The 23,207-nt window shown below is 40.7% G+C and overlaps 1 protein-coding gene across 1 annotated transcript in view; it reads left to right on the top strand.

Moving 5' to 3' along the window:
• Window positions 1-23,207, top strand: part of gpc5a (glypican 5a) — a 145,533-nt gene that overhangs the window by 80,537 nt on the left and 41,789 nt on the right. Inside the window, exon 8 of the mRNA XM_058628521.1 lies at window positions 8,574-8,736. Within this exon, the coding sequence (XP_058484504.1) occupies window positions 8,574-8,736 (163 nt within the window). The remainder of the gene's footprint in view (window positions 1-8,573; window positions 8,737-23,207) is intronic.

The raw sequence follows: 23,207 nt of genomic DNA, 5'->3' as shown, positions 1-23,207 counted from the left end.
ACTGCCAAAATGTCCAGCGTGAATTAATTCATTCATTTTTTAAATTTCAGGCCAACATTTTTAGTTTTTTTACTCAGTAACGCTAAGTGTGTGGAAGTATATCATGGCCTTTAGTCCGACTGCATGTGTTTGTGTCAAAATAAACTCTGATGCTTTGGTAATTCTAACACAGGAACACGTTGTTTCAAAGCTGTGGCTCACTGATGTCTCGGACAATAATAGAGACGGCTCACAGTCGTGGGATTTAATAGAAATAGGGAAAAAAAATTTGCAGACGCCGTGTCACAGGATGGAGGGTTAATTTGGATGATGGTACCGCTGTACGCCGTGTTTTAATGATTTCTCCTCCAGCCTCTCACTCACTGACCTGCTGCCTCTCACTCACTGACCTGCTGCTTCTCTGCTGCTGCTGGATAAATATCCTGTCAGTGCTGCGGCTGCAGTGAGGGAGATGGAAAATGACAGTGAGTGTCACGGGACCTGCTCACATCCTTACACCTTTCCTCCTCTGACTGGCAAATATGATTGTTGTAAGTTCCTGTCCTCTCTCTCTCTCTGCTCCACCCTCTATTTACAGACAGTGGAGTGTGTTCAGAGAGAATACTAATGAGCTTCTTAAAATCCACACAGGCTGATTCATCTCTGAAGGTGTGATTGATTTTGGCACATGACAACTTGTGCCTCTTTTGGAAATGTAACCAACACATAATGTGCAATTTTAATCAACAGTAAGAGTTCTGTATGTTGTTAGCTGTCACTGGCTGTCACTCTGACTAAAGGAAATGGTGGTGTAGGGAGGATACATATAATCATATCGATGGAAAAAATCTTGTTTCCTGCGCACTAATAGCAGCAAAAGACTATTACTTGAATCATAGCAGGAAGCTGAAGCTCCTCCTCCTCCTCCTGTGACATGGTGCAGTACAGAGTTGCACCATTTACCTTCCTGCCCTGAAGAAAATAAAAACTGAACACAAAGATCTGAGTAGTATATTGGTGGGCGGGCGGGTTATTGGGTTTTGTTTGTATTTGTTTGTTTGTTTGTCTCTACAGTAGTCATCCTCAGCCTTTTACTTGATACCAGTGGTATAGTCCATAAAAATCATCTCTGTATTTGATTGATTGTGATTTTATTTGCCCTTTTTTGTATCTTTTTTTTTGATATTGTGGAGTTTGCATGTTCTCCGGTTTCCTCAGTCCAAAAACATGTAGATTTGGGGATTAGGCAAATTAGGGACACTCTAAATTGACTTTATGTGACTCTGTGACTCACCTTCGGGAACTGGCAATACTTCACTCAAAGAGCCATACTTCACACAGATGAATAACAATAACATGACTTTAATGCAAGTGGAATAATATACCGTATAAACTCTGTGACATCAGCTGGGATTTGCACCAGTGCCCCCCCCCCCCCCCCCTCCTCATTGTTTTATGATTAAATAAATAAATGTTATCCCCTCAAATATGTTAAAAAAAAACCTCATTCACTATATTCTATATACTGCACACATGGAAGATGCAGAGTAACACGCCATCCCCGTGTTCCATTCCTGTAGCCGTGTCTTAAGAACATACATGAGCGGTTTGAGGTCACAGATTGGAGTTGACAGCTGAGTGTGGAGCGTAGCCGCCGTACCGTGAGCTTCTCCACCCGCTCTTCTCCAGCGAATGACGTCGTTTTGGAAACAGATAATGAATTCATCTTCTGAGATGTTCATCATGCATCATGTTGCATCAGTGCTCGTGTGTAGTCAGCGACATGCAAAGAAAGTTTTAGTGAAATAAAACTTTTCTCATTTGCTTTGCCATTTTCACATTGAATTAAAATGATTATTAATCACCTCTGTATCTAAGATAATAATAGTAAATGTGTTTTTCCTTCATATGAGGTGGAAAAACAATACATTTAAAAGCAAAACACTTAAGGTGCATGCGGATTGAATCTCGAAGCAAAAGCGCTTAATTTTGGGGAATAAAATGAAAATTGGAAATCAATCAAGTAAATTAAAACCAAATTTAATCAAGTTTACCCTTTTTTCCTTGTTAACTTTAAACTCTTTGCTTTAGTTTTGATTAAACCTCTGATGTTGTGTGCATTCTCGTGTGATGCTGAGTGGGGTCATGTGATGATTTACAGTGCACGTGACTGGTCTGCATTAAGAGGCGAGAAATGCTTAGTTACTTAAAAAACAAATGGTCCTTCAAAACGTGCCAGTTCTTGGGAATCAGTCTGGGTCCAGATTAGACGGTGTTTGGTAGCCCATTAGGTTAGATTACATAGAAACTTTATTAATCCCTTTGGCAAATTCCCTCTGGTAAATGTAGGTTTTTTGGGTTGTGAGGTTTGTGGGTTTGATTCCCATCTTCTTTAGTCTCAATCCTGATGTGTCCCTGAGTAAGAGACTTAATCCCAGATTACTCCGGACAACAAAGCAACATAGTAGTGTAAAGCAGCTTTTGCCTGGTCATCAAAACCACAAAGGCGCTATATAAATACAGACAATTAACTTTATGGTTACAGAAATATACCGACATTAAATAATTATGTGTTACTACAGAGTAAAATCATCGCTGTGGCATTCTCAACCCAGAGAAATGTGAACCAAATGTGATATGTGGAACAACAATGTCATACTTTAATGCCCATATAAATAAAATAAAAGTATATTTTTAGTTCCCGTGTGTATGGCTGTCTGTGTGTGTGTGTGTGTGTGCTGTACAATTCATTATTCTGACGACCTGTGGGAAGAAAGTGTCTCTGAAACGGGCGGTGTGTGTGTGTGATTTAATGCTCCAGTAGCGTTTTCCAGATGGCAGCGGTGAGGATAGTGTGTGGGCTGGATGACTGGTGTCCTGGATGATGCTTTGGGCTTTTCCTTGGTGCAGTGGCTGATGAAGATATCACAGAGCCACGGCCGTCTTTGCCAGCAACATTTCTGATGTGGTGGCTTTATATCGTGTTTTACCGCCGTTTCCATTCAGACCTGCCAAACCCATACATGCAGTGTGATACCGCACTGTCCTCCACGCCACATCATTTAAGATGCCTTACAAAACCACAGCCGTCCTTACTTACTGTACATTATCTCAAGGCGCTGCACCACATTATAGAGCGCAGAGAAACACAACAGTTCACACAATGCGCAAACACTGGAGGCATCAGTGGAGAGAAAAATAAATATCTGACGGAATCAGACTCAAACATTTGCGGCCATCTGCCTCGACAGGTTGTGGTGAAAGGAAAACGTGGGCGGAGTCATCACTGCACGGCTGCACTGCACACAAACGAGTGACTAGTGACTAGTGAAATGAATCATTAGAATCAGTTCATTAAAAATATGTGTTCAGTACTTCCTCCATGACCGGAGGACAGACTCTGTCTGACACTCCGTCACTGGACTGGTGACACACCAGATTTCTCTGTTAAATATTGAGATTGTTGGAGATTAACCCACGTTTTTAGGATTATTAAGTCTTTTTAACTGATCTACAGTTCGGCATTGTTCGGCTTGATTCTTGTGTCGGACGTCTCTTCCTGTGACGCCACTCTGACCAATCAGTGGCCGGCAGTCTGGCGACGTCACGCATAGTATCACCTCAGCTCACTTGGAACCTCGCCAGAGCAGGTACTAAACAAAGTACCTGGTACCAGCTAGTGGAAACGCAACTTAAGTCGAGTCGAGCCAGTGGAAACACGCCGAAAGATGTGCAGCCATCTGCCTCGACCGGTTGTGGTGAAAGGAAAACTGGGGGACAGAGGTGAGGTAGAGACAGAAGAGTATTGTTATGAAAAGGTTTGAGGTGTAACGTGGTGAGTGAGGAGATTGTCAGGTCATGCTTACCCGGGTCTACATTCCCAAAAATCTACCCACTGATGATGTCACAGAAAAGTTTGGCATTTTCAACAAATCCATGTCTTTTATAATGTGCAATATATCTGTCAAAACTTGTTGGATATGAATAGAAATGTGGTTTGTGTATGCAGAATCAGACACACTTTTACTGTCAGTTTGGGTATAAATATATCAGTCAACATCACTGGAATAGAAAAAGGAAAAAGAAAAAGTCAAATTCGATATGATCTTTAAAGGCAGCACGTATTAAAACACACAAATTCAACCCCGTGCACCAGCTTCCTCTGGCTCACGTCATCCTCAGAGGGAAAATAAAAATCAATACAAGGCAGATTCCAGTTACGCCTGACATTAAATGAGAAGATGTTCAGTGTCTGCGGAGCCTGATATTAAGTCAACGTCTCAGTTTCCATGGCTGCATCGTCAGATTAAAAGCTTTTATCTGGCTTGACTTTTATTTTGAAGTAGTGTGAAAGTAAGTTGGTAAACCAATTACGTAATCTCAGATATGGATGTTTTGCCCATTCGGGTTGAACTCAGATTGATCGTGAACACTGTTGTGCATGTGCAGGTTAAATTAAGACTAATAATCCCTTGGAGATTGAACATTTTCATGTGTTTTCATAATTCACTGAGTGGCTCCCTGACTTTTCTGTCATGTGACAAAGATGTAAGTGATTTTTTTCTTTTTTTCTCTCGTGTTTGAACCCAGAGTGTTTGGCTTTGCATTATGCAGCAGCCACGGCAAATGACTGCAGCAAAAGGGAATACAAATCTAACGAGTAATAAAGAGCAGTGGAGCTGCTTTGTCTCTAATAATGTTCCGTGTTAAACAAAGGCCACGTTCTATCTTCGTTTAGTTTAATAATAGCCACTGCTTACAAGAACGGGAGCATTACGTTCTACTGAGTTTAGAGGACGACAGCGCATGAGATAATCTCACTTCATCGTGTTCGCTTTGAAGCCGCATTCATAAAAATATGCATTCAATTTTAACACTGGGTCGAGCATGATCCTACACACTGTGGTGTTTGCGCTGCGTTGCTCTTAATTGGCGTAGGAATTTGCAAATAATATAAAATGACCAATTACTACTCTGGGTTCAGAATGTTTTTACTGTGTGTGCAGTTGTGCACTTACAGATTTAAATATCAGAATTCTGACTTTAATCTGAGAATTCTGACTTTAATCTCAGAATTAAGATTTTTTTTCTCAGAATTATGACTTTAATCTCAGAATTAAGATTTCTTTTCTCAGAATTCTGACTTTAATCTGAGAATTCTGACTTTAATCTGAGAATTCTGACTTTAATCTGAGAGTTCGGACTTTAATCTGAAAATTCTGACTTTAATCTGACAATTCTGACTTTTTCTGATTTAAATCGCAGAATTATGACTTTAATCTCAGAATTATGACTTTTATCTCAGAATTAAGATTTCTTTTCTCAGAATTATGACTTTAATCTGAGAATTATGACTTTAATCTCAGAATTATGACTTTTTCTGATTTAAATCTCAGAATTAATTTTTTGTTTTTTTTCTTTACATTTGGTCCTGATACTCTTCTGTCTACACTTAATTAGCACACAGGCACCTTTGTGTGTGAAAAGATGATTACGTTTTACTTGGCCGTCACAAACTCTCCACATGCCAGGGTAACGGCCACAGACCTGTCCACAGGGGTGAATACCCAAAGCTCTTTCTCACCCGGAGATGCATTGAACGTGTCGGAGCACCTGACGCAGAGCCAGCGTTAGACAAAAACCCCCACGTCATCTGAAGAAGTGAGGCTAATAACGCACTTAGGCTGTTCAGCCTCGCTTCATTGTGTGTCGGAGAGAGAGAGAGAGAGAGAGAGGGCAACACAGCAGTTACTCCCCAGACCCAGAGGAGTAAAAGAGCTGAGCTGTGCGCTGAAAGACTTGGTCAAACATAACAAATGTTTCCTCAGCTTTGGAACAAATGAGTGGGTCCGTGAACCACCATTAGCTATAGCACGACTTGATTAATTATTTACCACGGTTTTGGTGCAAATTGCGTCATTTGCTGTGGCATCCACACGAATCAGAACATGTGCTTAGGTCTACTTTAGATGTATTACAACTAAATGTGCCTGTGTTCCCACATTTTCCTGCTGAAGTACGGTGTGATGATTACACAGAATCAGTCTCTGACATCTTTTTGGTTTTGCTTTCCTCTCATTTCTCCCTTTTTGTGTTCAGTCATGAGATTTGAACACTGTTTTTAAAGTGCATGTTTTAGATGTTTCCCCTGCTCCAACACCTGGAAAATAGCCAGGAAAATACCTAAAACTTGCAGGGCAGTGGGTTCCAGGGACCAGGCTTGAGAAACACTGCCCTAAACCACACTTTTTTTTGTTTTTGTTTTTGTTTTGTTTACACTGCAAAAAGTGACTTTGAACAAAGTAAAATAAGTCTTGTTTCTGGGAAATTGTTAAAAAAAAAAAAAGTAAGTTTTGCACAAGGAAAATAATCTCAATTTAAGAAAAAAATCTAACTTTGTGCTACTAAGATATTACAGCTTACTTTGAGCTTTAGTTACAATTAACAAGCGAAAAATACAGATGTATAATTCACTGACATGGATTGGTTTGTGTTGAAATATAAGAAATTCTACCGTATAAATTCTTAAATTCAGTTTAAGCAAGAAAGGAAAGACCCATTTTAGGCACAGTTCTTACATGACAGAATTTATTTGCTTATGATCGACACTTTATGAAATTTTGGCCCATTTTTCCTCATTTTAAATCTGAAAGTGGCCGTCGATTTACAATCCCAGTTTAACCTGGCAGATTATTTGTCTAAAAACAAGAGAAATTAAATTCGATTTAGAAAGTATTTTCCTCATTTCTAGTATTATTTGCTGAGTTAGCCTCAGAAGAAGTGGTTTAGTTGCCCTAGCGACAAAATCTAAATAATTCACTCACAGAAACACACTTATTATTGTGGTGTGTCACTTCAATATGCACGTTTATATTCACTACATTAAACTAAATAATCAACACACACATTTTTCTCAAACTTTTGTATGAAAAGTAAAGTTTTATTGCACTAATTATCAAGTTTTCCACAAGAAAATGTCTAAACCTCCGTAAAAAAGCGATACTGAACCGATTAACGACATAATAATTAGCCCATGCAATTTATTTGAAAATGGTTACAGTTAATTGGTCAAACCTCTACATTTGAATATACAATTTTTTAAGAAAGCAGCAGCGTAGAGCCTTTAGTTTTTAACCAACTTTGCTCAAAACAGACTAAATACTGAGTTAAAAGATGGGGATTTATTTACAGTCATGAATTTGTAGCACTTTATGAGTATTGTTTGGTAACTAACTCAATCCAGTGGAGATATGGATGACTGATAACCTTCAGAAACATACACTACATTACAGAGAAATGGGATTAATCCATTCACATAATTTTTAGCCTTTAATCCGTGCTTTTTTTGTACAATAACAAAGATAAAGAGGATCACTGAGTGACGTACTGCACCCTTTAACGTCAGTTCTTGCTCCTTCAAAGTGTGCGTGACAGATTGTGTGTAGCATGAAATATACGTTTGATGGAGTCAATATGTTGGAAAATGTCTCAGATCATGAAAGAGAAAAAACGAGGTCAGATAAAGGCTTGGTTTCTCCTGATTCTCATTAAAGCATCAAAGTTCCCCGAGAATAAAAAGTCATCACTCGAGGCTTGACCTGAGGTCACGTGACTGAGCTGTACACGTGTCCACGAAATCACGTGTAAGCTGCGTGTAAGTGTCTTTAACAGGCAACTGGAGTTCTAGAGATTTGCCTGAATCCTCAATAACCCGTCACTTAGTGAGGGACTGAGACTGTGGACAGGCTAATTACTCGCACAGATATGTCTCCCCACTCAGTCCTGACACTTCTGCTCCCCCCCCACGCTCAACCACAACAGTGGCTAATTAGCATATAGACACTACCTTTATGATCAACACAAAGCATTCTCTCTTGTTTTCCGTTCATGTGCCATGAATTTAAATGAGAGAATTAGCGTGTTTGCGTTTTCCCGTCTAGTTCGCCCTCTCCGTCGAGTTCACGCAGGCTTTGATTGAGACTCTCCTCCACGGCGACGCACGCAGGTCACTGCAGCCGCACAATCAACTCAAGATGTCGAGTCATTGTCATTTTTGTCTTTATTTAGTAAAACATACTTAACTCTCAGCACATTCTCCAGTATAATAAGTTCATCTTTCAGTGAAGAAAGTCATAATATTACGAGAATTACGATGAGGATGAGATGTGGAGCATTTTGTGAAGTTCTAATCTGTTTTGGGCTTCACAAATAAGGACATACTCAATGTTTTGGCTCATTATTGTTTGCATCAGGACTTTAAAAAGATTGTGTGCAAGAAACTGAGTCCAGAAAGCTGAACACAGACTCGAGAAGGGAATCATCTCTTTTGTGGTTGTGTTAAATAAAAAAAAAAAAAAAATTTTTTAATTAATTTAATTTCAAGACTCTATTCACATAATATTATGACTTGTAGAAAAAAAGTATTTTTAATCTTAAAATTCACCAAAATACAGTCCTGCAATACAATTTCTGTCGTTTCTGTTACACTTTTAAAACATGGTCAAATAAACTACATGAAAAAAAAAAAAAATATATATATATACATATATATATATTATTTCTTTTAATGTCTTGTCTTGCTTTTTCACAACCAGCTGTTGCAAGGAAAGTCCATTCCGAAACTGGGCTCACTGGACCAGATCGAAGCCGGCAGTGGAGACGCAGAGGGACGTTACAGCGGCGACTGTGATGACGAGGACGGCTGCGGTGGTTCAGGTGGCGCTGAGGTGAAGAGGAAAGTCTCCAGAGTCTCCAAAAGTAAGTCGAATTCTCTTGTTTATACCCACGCGTCTCAAAATGCCGTACGTGGACCACCAGGGGTACACAAGCTTCCTCTGTCTCAGTTTTCTCGGACTATTTACACCACTGTATTTTAATGTTGGCGATTGTTGCTGTTACTTTGAGAGCTCAGTATTTTCTCAGGTGGTTCTTGGTATAAAAGGTTTGAGAACCACTGATTTAAAGAGTTAACCATGTGGTTACCTTAGCAACTCTATATGCAGCGGTGTTGCAATTGGGTAGGCAATCCATTTGGGTATTTCTGATTGTTTCAGCTTCTTAAATGTGAATATTTTCTGGTATCTTTGCTCCAGATAACAAGGAAATCATTAAAAACCGAATCATTTTGGTCTGTGGACAAAAACAAGACATTTTTCAAACCTCCTAATTTCCAGGTTTGATAACAGTGACATCTTACACACCAAACGATTACTCGATTAATCTGGAAAATAATGGACAAATTAATCGAAATAATTGTTAGTTGCAGCCCTCTAGAAATAACCAACATTTATACCTTTTAAAAAAAACCCACAGATTCCCACACATAATTAAATATCTCTGAGCACCACCCTCCGCATGCAGATCACCTCCATCACCACTAGGCAGCAGCGTAGACACATATCGGAACGGAACACACGGATGCACAAACTTGCGGCTCATGGAAGATTTGCTCTGCTATTTAGTTAGCGAGATAGTAATCGTATAGGAACTGGAGCCATGTTATACAACAAATAAAGCGTGTATATTTGTTAGATTTTTAATTCTACAAATTTGCGGAAATTCAAAAATCTAGTTTATACCAGTGAAAGCCTTCAAAGGTGCAGTTGCATAATAAGACTTCCTCCAGTCTCCATTTTATGGCAGTCATAATAATAGTCATTAAAGGTAATAGTTGCTATGGGGATATTATTGCAATCATGGCCCGTTATGTTGGAAATTATTGAAATTATTGCTCCCCAGAGGGTCAGCAACCCTCCGATGAATTACACCGACAGAGCTTTCCTCTTCATTTTGTTACCTTTCACACTCTCTTGTGCTCTCAGCTCATAGATTCCTCCTCTCCTCATCTCCTCTCCTCTCTCCTCTCCATCAAACATGCTAACAACCTGATTAATCACTTCTCTCATTTCGCCTATGGCGACAGGGAGGAAGGGGGGAAGTGTGTGTGTGTGTGTGTGTGTGTGTGTGGGGGGGGGGGGGGGGGGGGGGTCATCCAAACACGCCGTTCTATCCTTGTAAATGTTTCCTCTACTGCTCGTCACTCTGTCTCCAGGCCTCTGCAGCTCGGGCTCAGAGGAAGCTCCTCAACAATCGCTCATGTGAGGCTGTGGGGAGTCGCTGACATTTATCACCGGTTACAGTAGAGCCGCCTCTTCCTTGTTGCAGGCCAGATCAGTCTGCTGTGACCTTACTGTCTGTCGTGACCTTTTGTCGAGCATCTTGTCCCCCTGCTGTCTGACCCTCACACACCGAGGACTCCTCACCTGGACCAGACTGCAGGTCAATCCCTGCAGGAGTTTGCTTTTATTAATAATACACAATGGTTTGTTTTTAGTCAGTGGCTGTTTGGCACATATTTAATGCCAATTTTTAATTTTATTTTTTCGACTGATATAATGAGTTATTGAAAAAAAATATAATAATACAAGATAACAACAGGGGATCATATCAAAATTGTATAATTCTTTGAGCTAGGAAATAAACTGGAACTCTGCACAAGCATAAATGGGAAATAGACGCAGGACACAAATATACATAACAATCAGTTCAGTTTAATTTTCTTTACTGCATTCATCTGACTTGGTCCACACAAGATCACCTTCAATGCATCTTGTTATTGCATAAGTTGTGATGCAGACAAGGTGTGAAATCATACATGTGTTTATTGGAATAATATTTGTCAGAAATAATGCAAAAATCAATTACACTGGATCACAGAATATCATCATAGGAGACATCGATTTTGCCCGTCTAGGGCTGCAACTAACTTTTAAACAGAAAGCTGTATGGTCATGTACTTAATCACAGATGGTGTATTGGTATCAATGATATACTATAGTCCCTTTTAAGTCCCTGCGACATCTAAATGTGTCAAACTCATTTTAGTTCAGGGGCCACAGACGGCGCAGTTTGATCTCAAGTGGGCCTGACCAGTGAAATAATAGTATAATAACCAACCAACTGTAAATAAGAGGAAAAATAAGTGCAATTTCAACAATATTATGCCTATGTTTGCCATTTGCACATGTGCATTACAACTTCAAGATCACAGTAGATCTGCAAAACATTTAGTCACAGGTACCTGGAACTGAAAAGTATACATATCACATTTTAATTAGAGTCACATATTCATCCTGCGGGGCCGGATTGGACCCTCCGGTGGGCCGGTTCTGGCCCGTGGGCCATATGTTTGACACCCCTGCCCTAATACAACCTAATAATATCTTAAGAGCCATTTTTTTCTTTTAGATTTATTATTTTAGATTATGCTATGCTCTAGAATCTGCTTTCAGATATTTGATGACCCATTGTGTGCTAGCAAGCCGTATGCTACGTTGCATTTAGTCACACATTGGATGATTTGTTCAAATATATGGTTTCACTCCAGAAATGTCACATTACTCGCAGCTTCCTCGTTGGTTAACACTGCAGATCGTATGCGGCAGACTTGCTGAGAGGTCCATATAGTTCCGTATTTAGTTGTCATGCTGTGCCGTACGTAGCCCATGCAGTGCTATCGGCTATGCTAGAGACCAATCAATACGCCGATGAGACTCTCTCTCGCAGCTCATTTTTTTATCCGAAATATGTAAATATGTGGAATTCTGCCAGCACTGCGAGAGTCATTAAGACTTTACAAGTTTGGTAGTTAGGTGAGGACTGGGAAATGAAGTGTATGCTTAAAGTTGTAAAGCTAACCCTGTTTGAACGCAAGGCAGGTTCACTAGAAAGCACCAAGGTTCTGAGGCTCCAGAGCCAGAACCAGAACAGTGTCTGTCTGAAGGCGCTAACAGAGATGCCTGGACTCACAAGCTAGGACAACGTAGCATCGCTCGGCTTTGCTAGGTAGCACAGCTCCTTTTACTGTTTACATGAGCATGAAACGTGTTTCATTGGTTTATTTTTGGTGATATTTGTCCATAATTTCTTGGGTTTGGTTTTTCTGACCTAATTTCTCTCTTCATTGTGCCATTAATACTTTGTTCTTCATGAATGAAGGCAGATGGAAGCAATGCTGCCCCCAGCACGTCCTGTAGTGCTAGATGCCCAGTTTCAAATCGTCATACAAGGTCAAATTGACACCAATTCTAATTAAATCCATTATAGATTAGTGTTACATTTAGCTTTTACGTATACATTAAAACATAACATTAAAAGTGTTAAATACACACTATTTTAGCATTAAATCAACACCATAATAGTTGAATTTCAATCTATTCTACAGTCTATTTAGTCCTTATTGGCACTGGTGTTACTTTAACACTGTAAAGTTGACTCTATATATTTTGATTAGATCAACTCATTTAAAAGTGGAGGCCAAGGATACAGGAAAACTGATGACACTCACTGAAACAGGAGTCTTGTAAGTGATGAGACAGTGAGGCAGAACAGCACGTACACAATGATTGCATTTGATTTTATCAACAAAAGCAAAATATGCCTCCAAATCTCCACATTTTATTAGGAAAACAAGTCAAATCCATCCGAGCACATGCCTTTAACGCATTGATTCATTTTTGTCATTATCTCCTGACACGATCGAAAGAGAGAGAGAGAGAGAGAGAGTAGAAGACTGGAGGTTTAATCTAAAAACTCCTCTTCAACCTGCAGGTGTGAGTCAAGCTCACAGATGAACTCACGTTTTTTTTATTACAAAACATTTTTTTTCTGGGTGTGGGTGTTGCGATGTTTGAACTCATTTGATTGTGTTTTTATTTAATGTTAATAGAAAATGTTAACTTTTTACATTTCCAACTATTTCGTTGACAGAATCTATGGCGAAAACTGTCCGTCAATGACCCAGAATTAGGCGTTAAGTAAATAAAAATAAAGTTAATATGACAAATTCTAATGACAATATACTAAGATACAATCAGAAGAGAGAAATAGTAAGGCGAGTTTCACGTACGATGTGACGTAAGAGAAATCCATTTGTAAACCATGCGTAGTCAAACTGGCGAGTCATCCAGAAATCCATGCCAAGGTTTGGTAAACACATACGCTAACGCTATTTTATCAGCTATCAAATCATCAACACTGCTCGTTTTAAGTCCAAGTGCGATGTTGTAAAATATGACTAAAAACTAAATGGTATTGTAGTCATGAGACTATAACTAAATCAAAATGAACACTGATCTGAGTCATGGTTTTTGGTTAGCTGATGGACGCTCGAGTCCATAATGCCTGGTTGTTTATCAGCTAAATGCTCCACCGTGTTCAGCATCGATTCACCAACTGTCAACAGCCCAAAACTCGGGATTTAAGAGTGAATCAAAAAGTGAAGTTATTACCTGACAGAAAAACGATGAGCCGATGAGCGGAGATTTATTGTAAAGCTCTGTAAAGCTGACAGGAGCTGCAGATTCAGATGATGGATCTCTGTAAATTCATCCCTACGAGCGTGTTATTCCATGAGCCTGTGTATGGCTGCAGAGAATAAAGAGTCAGCATATGAAACTGTGGCTCGGTGAAAGCTATAGAAATGCAACACAATCGTTGCATCACACTTGGATTCTGCTTAGTGTCAGCCCCTCTGTGTTTGTGCATCAGCTGAGAGCTGGCAGAGTAAAGTCTGTTTAATGTCCAGTGCAGACATTTTGGGTCAGATATGCAGCTCCTATGTGGAGGAATTCCGGATTGCAGTGCATGTTTAAAAGCAGCAGTAGTTATTTCCCTTACTGTGTGGGCTGCGGCCAACTTGTGGGGCTTAGAGGTAGTGCTGGTGGGCTTTAGAGCCCCGAACACACCTTCTCAAAGACATTTAAACAAAACAAAACAAAGGCTAATACCTTGAATATCTAATTCTTCTTCTTTCGGATTCTCCCTGTCATGCCCCGCCCAGAGGACAGAAATGTTTTCACGCCCCCCCCCCCCAAATTGAAATACTATTGAGAACCTGATCATTTTTATTTATTTATCTGTATAAACCACTGTATGAGTTGTCCTGCCCTGCCTCTCACGCCCTCCCTGACACCTCACCGCGCCCCCCCCAGGGGGGCCCGCCCCAGTATTATCTGCCTCCATCTTGTCTAGTACCTTCTGTCACACCAACTGACCTCATGTCCTCCTTTCACAGCATCCATGAACATCCAAAACACAGCTATAGCCTTACATAACCCCCCCCCCCCCCCCCCCCCCGATGGCCATCTAAGCACACATGAATCTAAGACTTCCACAATGTCCTTAATGTCCATTTTCACTTCACGACACGGCTGTCGGTGCAGGGAGACTGTGTCTAAAATACACTGTGAACGATTTGACGAGCAAGGAGTGCAGACCAGCGTCAGCTGTACTCAGCCGTTCGCCAAATGCACAACAGTCACACCACATTAACATTCTTCTTCACAGGTGAGGAAGAGCGTAATTAAATTAAAGTTTTTTTCCTCTAACGAGAGTCCTGAAAAATGATCGTGTCGCACTGTAGCAACACACTTGATAAATTGGCTTCCGCGAGGCCGAATCACTGTGGTGATTCACTATTAATAGACATTGTTAACTTTTATTCCAGTCTCTGTGCAAAACATCAAAACAGGAGACTGTCGAGACAGACATGCATTATTGAGTACGACGGAAACCTAGAGACAAAAGCAACCACACAACACCCTGTTTATAAACAAGGAAGGTGAGAGACGAACCGACGTGTTAATAAGCATGTGATAATAACATCACACCACAGTTGTGATCACCAGTCGTTTTAAGCGGCACAAATATCATCGTGGAATAAACGAACGAGGGAATGAAATCACATGGAATTGGCAGAAAGGATGATAAATAATGTAGTGTGGAAAAAAAAATGTAATGTGTGGGTTTGTTTTCTGCAGAACTGCTGCAACCTGGAGACATCAGGTTTTTGGGGTTAAGCGTGTGTCACGCTGCATGATGCTGTTTTTCCCAGTTGCGAACAAAACAAATTGATTGGCAGTGAGTGAGGGAGTGTACAATGTTACGACTAACCCATCCAATCAGGGTGTAGTGTTTGCAGCTCAAACCCAAACAGCGGTTTTCTTAATTGCTTAGACCATCAATTCTTCTTCTTTCAGCTTCTCTTTTTAGGGGTCGCCGCATCTGCCTCCATCTTGTCTTATCCCTTCTGTCACACCACCTGACCTCATGTCCTCCTTCACAACATCCATGAACCTTCTCTGTGCGCTTCCTCTTTTTTTCTTCCTTCTCCATCTTCAACATCCTTTGTCCAATGTAATTACGATCCCTCCTCTGCACGTGCGACCGAACCGCCTCAACCTTGACTCTTTCACTTTACTTCCAAACCGTTCGACCTGCAGCTGTCCCTCGAATACGCTCATTTCTAATCCTGTCCATCCTGTCAGTCACTCCCAATGAATACCTCCAGCTCCACCTCCTGTCTCTTTAGTTTGTGCCACTGTCTCCAAGCTGTACATCATAACAGGTCTCACTACCGTCTTGTAGACCTTCCCTTTCACTTTTGCGGCTATCCCTCTGTCACACATCACTCCTCCCACTCCACTCTTGTTCTTGACCTCTCTTGTCCTCTGTCCATTGGCGGGGTTCACCCGGGACAGTTCGCCAGTCCCTCGCAGGGCCACATAGAGACAAACAACCATTTAGAGTGTCCAATTTATCTTATCCCCATATTGCATGTTTTTACACTGTGGGAGGAAGCCGGAGAACCTGGAGAAAACCCACACACACGGGTAGAACATGCAAACTCCATACAGAAAGGCCCTTTTTCCTTGGGTCCTGGGTCTTCAAAGGCAAGAGTGCTAACCCCTACACCAACCGTGTGGCCCACAACATCATCATATTTGTGTAAAATGCTATAGCATAGGGTCCATACGGTGGTGTAGTGGTTAGCACTCTCGCCTTGCAGTGAGAAGACCCGGGTTCTATCTGTGTGTGGCCCTGCGATGGACTGGCGAACTGTCCAGGGTGTACCCCGCCTATCGCCCGATGTATTGGCACAGATTGGCACAGAACCCCCCGCGACCCCCTGGTGGAGGATGAAGCGGTAGATGATGACTGACTGAATGACTGCTATAGCATAGGCTACTGTACCTGGTCTGAAGTCCTGCTCTATGTCTCATGAGTATTGATAGACCTGGATGTAAATTGCTGACTGTTTCGGCATGGACACACAACTGCGAGGCCATTCATCTACTTAATTCTCCTGACTGCACAGGAGGTAGAGGAGCGCGTGATGTATCTGGTATCTCCAGCTGCCGCTTAATGCAAATCAATGAGAGCAAAATAGAGTTGTGATAACTGTCGGATACAGAGCTTGAACGCCATGTATGATTTAACGTGATTTCTTTTCTCTGCAATTATCCATAATCCCTCTCCTTTTGTGCCCGTGGTGTTTATCGGCGGAACATGCCGACGATAGATCAACACGATAGGAAAATAAAACGTTATCAGCTCAATGCTGACAGAACACAAGCCTGATGTATGGGATCATCCTCATTAAGGAGTATTACTGCGGCCTGTGTGACAAAAAGCAACAATGTGAGCAGTTCATCCTTCAGAAATAATTCAAGGATTCTTGAATGTTCAGCAAATGTACCCTGATAGTATTTATGGCATCTCCTCCAGATTACTGCGCCACCTCAGGGAGAGGTTGTTTTTCGTTACAAAAAAAATGCAAGGAGGTTGATCTTTTCTTGGCAGAGATTTGTTATTGAAAGCACAGAGTGAAAACAAACACACACAAAAATGATTCACTTCAGCCCATTCGAAATGTACGTGCTCCTCACAGCTCGGAAGAAAGAAGAAGAAGAAAAAAAACAGGCATCCAAAAAAAGACAAAGATACCTGGAGCTTTTCCTCACATCAAAAACTCACATCTGACTTCTTATAAACCACCTCCCTCCCGCACTCACTCCCAATACCACTGCCATCCTGGTCACTGCCCTACTGCGATAAATGGTTTACCTCCCAAAGAACCCCAAGCCCAGAACCCCATCCTCACAAAAACATCACCCCTGCCCTGAAACAACTTAACTGGCTCCCCATCCGTTTCCACATTGAATTCAAAATCCTTCTTTTAACATTCAAACCTCGATCTCCACAACTTACACACCTCCCATACCACCTGCCCATCTGTCCACAATGGGACTAAGGTCCAGGGTTCTAGCTAGCGCATTTTAGCGTAACGGTCCGCTGGATTATAATTTGCGGGCGCTACGTTGAATACACGCGACAAGACACGAGTTATCCAGTTCAGGTAGCCACCGCCTCCCACTCATACTTCTTATTATCAGCGTAGAAGAAGAACAGCGGAAGACCACCAACCACAACAACATTACGTCGTTTCAAATAGACGAGAGAACAGTCTGCATCAAAAGTGTGAAAATATCAACAAGCCTATGCGTAGTATCGCTTAGTATTTCACGCCATGTTTGACATTTCTCACGCTGAGAAGTGATAAAACTTGACTGCTGTGAATGCGTGCACAGGTTTCGAGTGAAATAGCCTTCAATTATATCACTTAATTGATGATAATAGCTGCTTATTAAGTGTAAGTTTGAAGGGTAAAGAGTATGAACTTAACGGGCAACACGCAACACAATTCATAAGATGAAATGCACATGTGCAAACCGAGGCCCCAATGTCAAAAGTATCGTAAGCTCAACCTTAAATGTGTTGCTGGGTCACAATAATCAATGAAAATAGAGAAAATCTGAGTATTCTCTATGCCTGTGGAGATGATTTAGCCTTGTGTGTGTGTGTTGCTCTTGTCTCTTGTGAAATGATTGAACTCCTTCCACAGATCCCAGATGAATTGTTCATGTTTTAATCCAAATTGACACAAAGAAGAGAAATCTCAGCTTTGATATTCAGAGGTTTAATAAATACAGGGGGAAAAAAGGAAGGTTCTCACAGCTGGGTTGAGATAGTTCACGGCTGCAGCGTCTAATTTCTGATTGAGTCTGACAAGACAATTATACACCTGGTTTAATCGCATGAAAACCTCGGCACGCTCATCACAGCTCTGAATATAATGAATCCGTACACTTGTGGCATTTTTACCACAATGGCATATTAAACCATCATGTAATAATGTTAAAAAAATAATGTGCAAACTTGCTCGATGAAGCTGCACTTACTGTGGCAACTTGGCGACTTTCTCGCTATATTTAGCAACTTTTCAGATGGGCGGACAAAATGGAGCAATGTGTGTCGCCAATCTCTCCAATCGGCAACACTAACGAGTGATATTATACATTATACAGTTCTAGCACGCCTCGTTTCAACTCGACTCTACTGAGTTTTTTGCAAAAACTAATCAAAATGTTTAAAGTGGGATTGAATTTGTGAAATTTGAAAATATGTCACAGTTCAAAGTTCACAAAAAGGAAAGAAAAACAGTCTAATTGTGTGACTTCTGAACAATTATTGATAGTTTACATCACTACTAAAAATGTGATATAAAATGAATCATAACGAGATAATCCTGATTATCTCATTATGTCTTTTCAGTTTTGATGATGTTTTTTTTTGTCAAATGGAGCAAAGAAACTGAAAAATAATCACATTTAAGAAGCTGAAAAATCTGAAAGCTTGAATGAATTGTTAAATAAAACAACCTCTCAAACCGATTTATCCATTATCAAAATAGTTGACAATTAATTTAGTTTTCAATTGATTGATTAATTGAATAATCGTTGCAGCCCTAGTGACATTTGGAAGTAAAACAGACATAAATGGAATATAAATTTGCCTTAATATGGGCAACATGCAAATACTATTAACATGAGTAGTCGGCTACACTGCTAACAGGCTCACAATGTTTACCACCAAGGCCACACCCCCTCACATGTAAGACGGTCACTTCTTCTACATGACATTTAAACACCATGTTGGCTTTTATTATTATTTTACAGGATGAATGAAATGTCACGTCTCCTATCACAAACATGTAAATCCCACTGGCAACATAAACTTTTCCTTCACCTGCCCTTTTCTCTACTAAATTCAAGTTCTCAGTGACCTGTCCACTGAGCCTGCAGTAAAACAAAAAAAAAAAAGAGAAAGAGAAAGAAAAAGAAGAGTTTCTCTCATGCACGAACCCCAAAAGGCAGCTCCAGGCCTCTTATCTGGCCTGGCTTGGTTTCACTGCAGACACTGTGATTGCTTGCGGCGTGAGCATTTTACTGCAGAAAGATATCTGTCAGACACAGTGGCAGCAGGAGAGACAGAAATCGATTTCTAGCAGGTAAGCACAATGAGGAGAAGGAGAAAGAGAGAGAGAGAGCGGCTCCTTTAGCATGAGTCTTATTAATTAATAGTGTCTCAGCAGGGAGAGTGTTTGCCGTTATCTTAGCTTCTCCCCGCACAGTCTGCCGGTAAATGGAGCTGCTGCATGTGGACTCCTCTCCACTCTCTCTGAAATAGTCAAGTGACAAAAAACAACAAAAACAACAGTCAGGAGACGTATATGGTGAAGGGATCGTCGGCACGTATTAAGGAAAACCAACATTTCTCTTGCAGTTTCCGGGTTTTTGTGTGTGTGTTTGTTCCAGCTGGGAACAGGAGACCTGAGAAATGGAAGGCTACGTTCACTCTGTTGTGCAGTAATGGGCCGATCACAGGGAGCCATTTGGCGTTTTCCGGCCCCGTAATACTTGGCAGTGCCTATTAGAGAGTCTGACTTTTTTTCTCAGAAATACAAGAAAGTCAGAATTCTGAGATTAAAGTCAGAATTCTGTGAAAAATCTCAGAATTCATGCTGTTCATCAATCAAAATCCACTGCCACTGTTAAATCCTCACTGCATCTTCAAACTCTCGTGAGACTTGATATAATCTCATGATACTTTATGTTTATAATCTGGATCTTGCCTCCGTGTTACCTCACGTCTCCATTTCAAAATGATTTGAACTGAATACTGAGGTTTTTGAAATTACACTGTTTTCAACAATAATACAGACACAATATTGCTGATGTAAAGCCAGGAAATTTCGCTTTTCAGTCACAACGTCACTCAGCCCTATACCGGGAGCACTTAAGACATTATGAAATGAGAAATGGACGTTTATTTTGATAGTATATCACCTTTAAAGCTTTCTCACTGTGGTGACACATAGAACAGTGTCCAACAGTGTTTTTTCAGTTTGTTTTTCTATATTTCTTTGGCTCTAATTTGTGCCATTATGGAAATTTGGCCTCAGTATTAAAGGAGCTTGATAAAGTTAATAAACTGCAGTGTTATCTTTCTATGTAGGAGAGCTAAGGCTTTCATTCTTTGTATATTTGCAGTTGAAAATGTTTGTTCATACATTGTAGGCCACACATATTTTGTTTATCTTAAGCTTTTTCCCATTACTATATATATCTAGAGGCTATAAAAATGTGCACTGTAGAGTAAATATGTTATCCTTTTTTCAGCACAACCTAGGAAAATAATAATTTTCACCGACTATATAAACACACCTGAGCAAAAACTACTCAAAATGTTTAAAGTGGGATTGAATTTGTGAAATTTGGAAATATGTCACAGTTCAAAGTTAACAAAAAGGAAAAAAAAAACAGTCTAATTTTGTGACTTCTGCACAATTATTGCTAGTTTACATCACTACTAAAAATGTGATATAAAATGAATCATAACTTTACTCAACAACACATAAGAAGAGAGAAAAAATGTGACCTGTAAACCACCCAGCAAGCAGTCAGTTAGGCATCTAGATAAATATCAAATTGTCCTTTAAGGGAGATACAGAATACCCACTGTATCTCCCGTAGACCATCAGTTAAAGATACTTTTCTTTTTAGGGGAAATTCAGAAAAAGCCAAACTTTAATTTTAAACTGTTTTGATGAAAAAAAACACAGTTAATGTGAGTGCAATATGTTTTTTTTTTTTTTTTACTCTGATCAGGCGTACTGAACTGTAGGTGAGGTTGCATTGAATGTCAGTGTCTGACAGATGCAGAACGGCTGCTGCAGCTGCTGCTGTTGTTGTTGTTGTTGTTGTTGTTGTGGCGTATTAAGTAGTTCAAACTGTTGCTGAAATATGACTTTGGCTTAGACTTTGGGAGCTGAAACTGCAGCCCTGCATAAACACATGTTTGGGTAAAGTAATAATCAACATCATCACTAATGCCCCGTGGCTAATTGACCCAAAACTAGATCATTGCGCTCTTCTCGAGGAAGGAACCAGTCACCATTACGAAAGCAAATGGCTCCTGAAATAATCAACACCCACTGGTTGAGGAAACTAATCATGTTGGGCATTAATGCCATACAGCGCAAATGAGCCGTTTACTCACTGCAAACTTTCATCCCGACTGTCCTAACATAACGTGGGACGACACTGATCACTGCACATCCAAACAAAGGACAAAGCAAACACCTGTCAGACATCAACTTCTTGAAGCTGAAAAAACTCATAAACCACAGGAAGTGAAGACATTTTTGTCTGGTCCTCATGTTATGTCATACCTTAAAAGGGATGTTTATGGAGTTAGACTTTGTTTTAGGGTTATGGTTAATCTGGTCTGAACTAGGGATTGGGATGATACCACTTTTTTGTGTCCGATACTGATACTGAGTCATTACAAAGGCAGAATTCTCCAACTGTGTCGTAAATATTGTTCTCCCCAAAAGAGGAAATAAACAGCCCAAACATGACTCAGCTAAGATTTTTATAGTCTGCATAGTGAATCTTTTAAAGGATTTTTGGATTGTATTACACTTTACATTTGTATCTGTCCATTATCCGATCCAGTATCAGACCGATACTGATTCCCATCCCTAGTCTTAACTGAAGGTGAGCATTTTGTATCTCCCTTTGAGGACAATTTGATATTTATCTAGATACCCACCTAAATTAAGGAGCAATTATATTTCATACAATTCCATTCAATTCATAACAAAGACTCAGGTTCACAACCCGGGAAGAACAAGGGCCTTTCTGCATGTTCTCCGGGTTCTGCGGCTTCCTCCCACAGTCCAAAAACATACAGATTTGGAAGGATTAGGCAAATTGGACACTCTAAATTGACCATAGGTGTGAATGTGAAAGAGGACGGTTGTTTGTCTCTTGTGACTCTTGTGGTCCTTGGGGCCCTGCTGGTCGGGGTTGGGGGTTGTGGGGGTTGTGCCCCAGATTTGCCCTGTGATGGACTGGTGACTTGTCCAGGGTATGACCCCGCCTTTCGCCCCATGTCAACTGGGATTGGCACCAGGGACCCTCGTGTGGAGGACAAAGATGGTGTTGTTTTAGTCACTCTTTTCGTATCAGTGAGGTTTGATTCAATCGCAGACCTCTTTATAAAACCAGCATCACAAACAGATCCTCTGTAACGATTCCCACTGTCATGACATCGACTTAGAACCATGTTACTCTGCCAATTGTCTGGGTTAACAACCGTGAAAACCCAAGGCTCATCATCACTGCACTCATGGATTGTTGGAGCATCTTGTAACAGATGAGGTCAATGACACGCTAAGACACCCAATGGATTGATGAAGGAAAATACAGAGTTGACGAGTGACTATCATCTGCTACTCCATGCATACTCCCTGGAGCCTTTTCCACGTTGGCTTGGGTCTCTCCAGTAAGATCACTGTGAGGACTGGATACAGGTTCCGGAGTGGGGCTACCACCAGCCACCTCGTCTACATGCGAGCCATCAAGCTGAATGACAAGAGGATATGCAGCAGTGACACCAGAGAGCCATTTGGAGAGGGGGAAAATGTGACTGGGTGGAAGAAAACGGAAGGGAGAATAATTGGACCTGAAGGGCTGGAACTATCGGATGGCCAAATTACAGGCTGCAGACTGGACAGCTGCAGGGACAAGGGGGCCATGTGGATAAACGACAAGTGTGCACAGAAACCTTTACATTAACTCACGTAAAAGAAGGAGAATATGTGGTGAGAGTGTGCTCACCACATAGAAGAATCCATTTAGTCAATATATCCATGCATTGCAACATGAACTCAGTAAGAAGTAAGTGACTGGATAAAGTTGTCGATGAAAATGGTAAAAAGACATTTTGTTGAAACCCCAAATTACTGTGCTGGATCTTACTTGAAAGCAAATGTATCCAGAAGTCAGAGGTCCAAAACGTCGAATCCTTCCCCTTCGCCTTAGAAGTTGGTAAAATTTTGAAGAAAGAAAGTTATGTGAATTATGTGAATCAGGTGAAACAGCGAACAAGTCACACTTTCTTGTGCGTTTTCCTCATCGTGAAGAATTAAGGAAATATTTACTGAAGGAAATGTCTTTGAAATTCAAGAAATGACCTGTGAG

The sequence above is a fragment of the Solea solea genome, chromosome 5 (genome assembly GCF_958295425.1).
Source record: "Solea solea chromosome 5, fSolSol10.1, whole genome shotgun sequence".
In the NCBI taxonomy this organism is placed as follows: Eukaryota; Metazoa; Chordata; class Actinopteri; order Pleuronectiformes; family Soleidae; genus Solea; species Solea solea.
The sequence above is the reverse complement of the archived record's forward strand: the minus strand, read 5'-3'. Positions and strand labels throughout refer to the sequence as shown.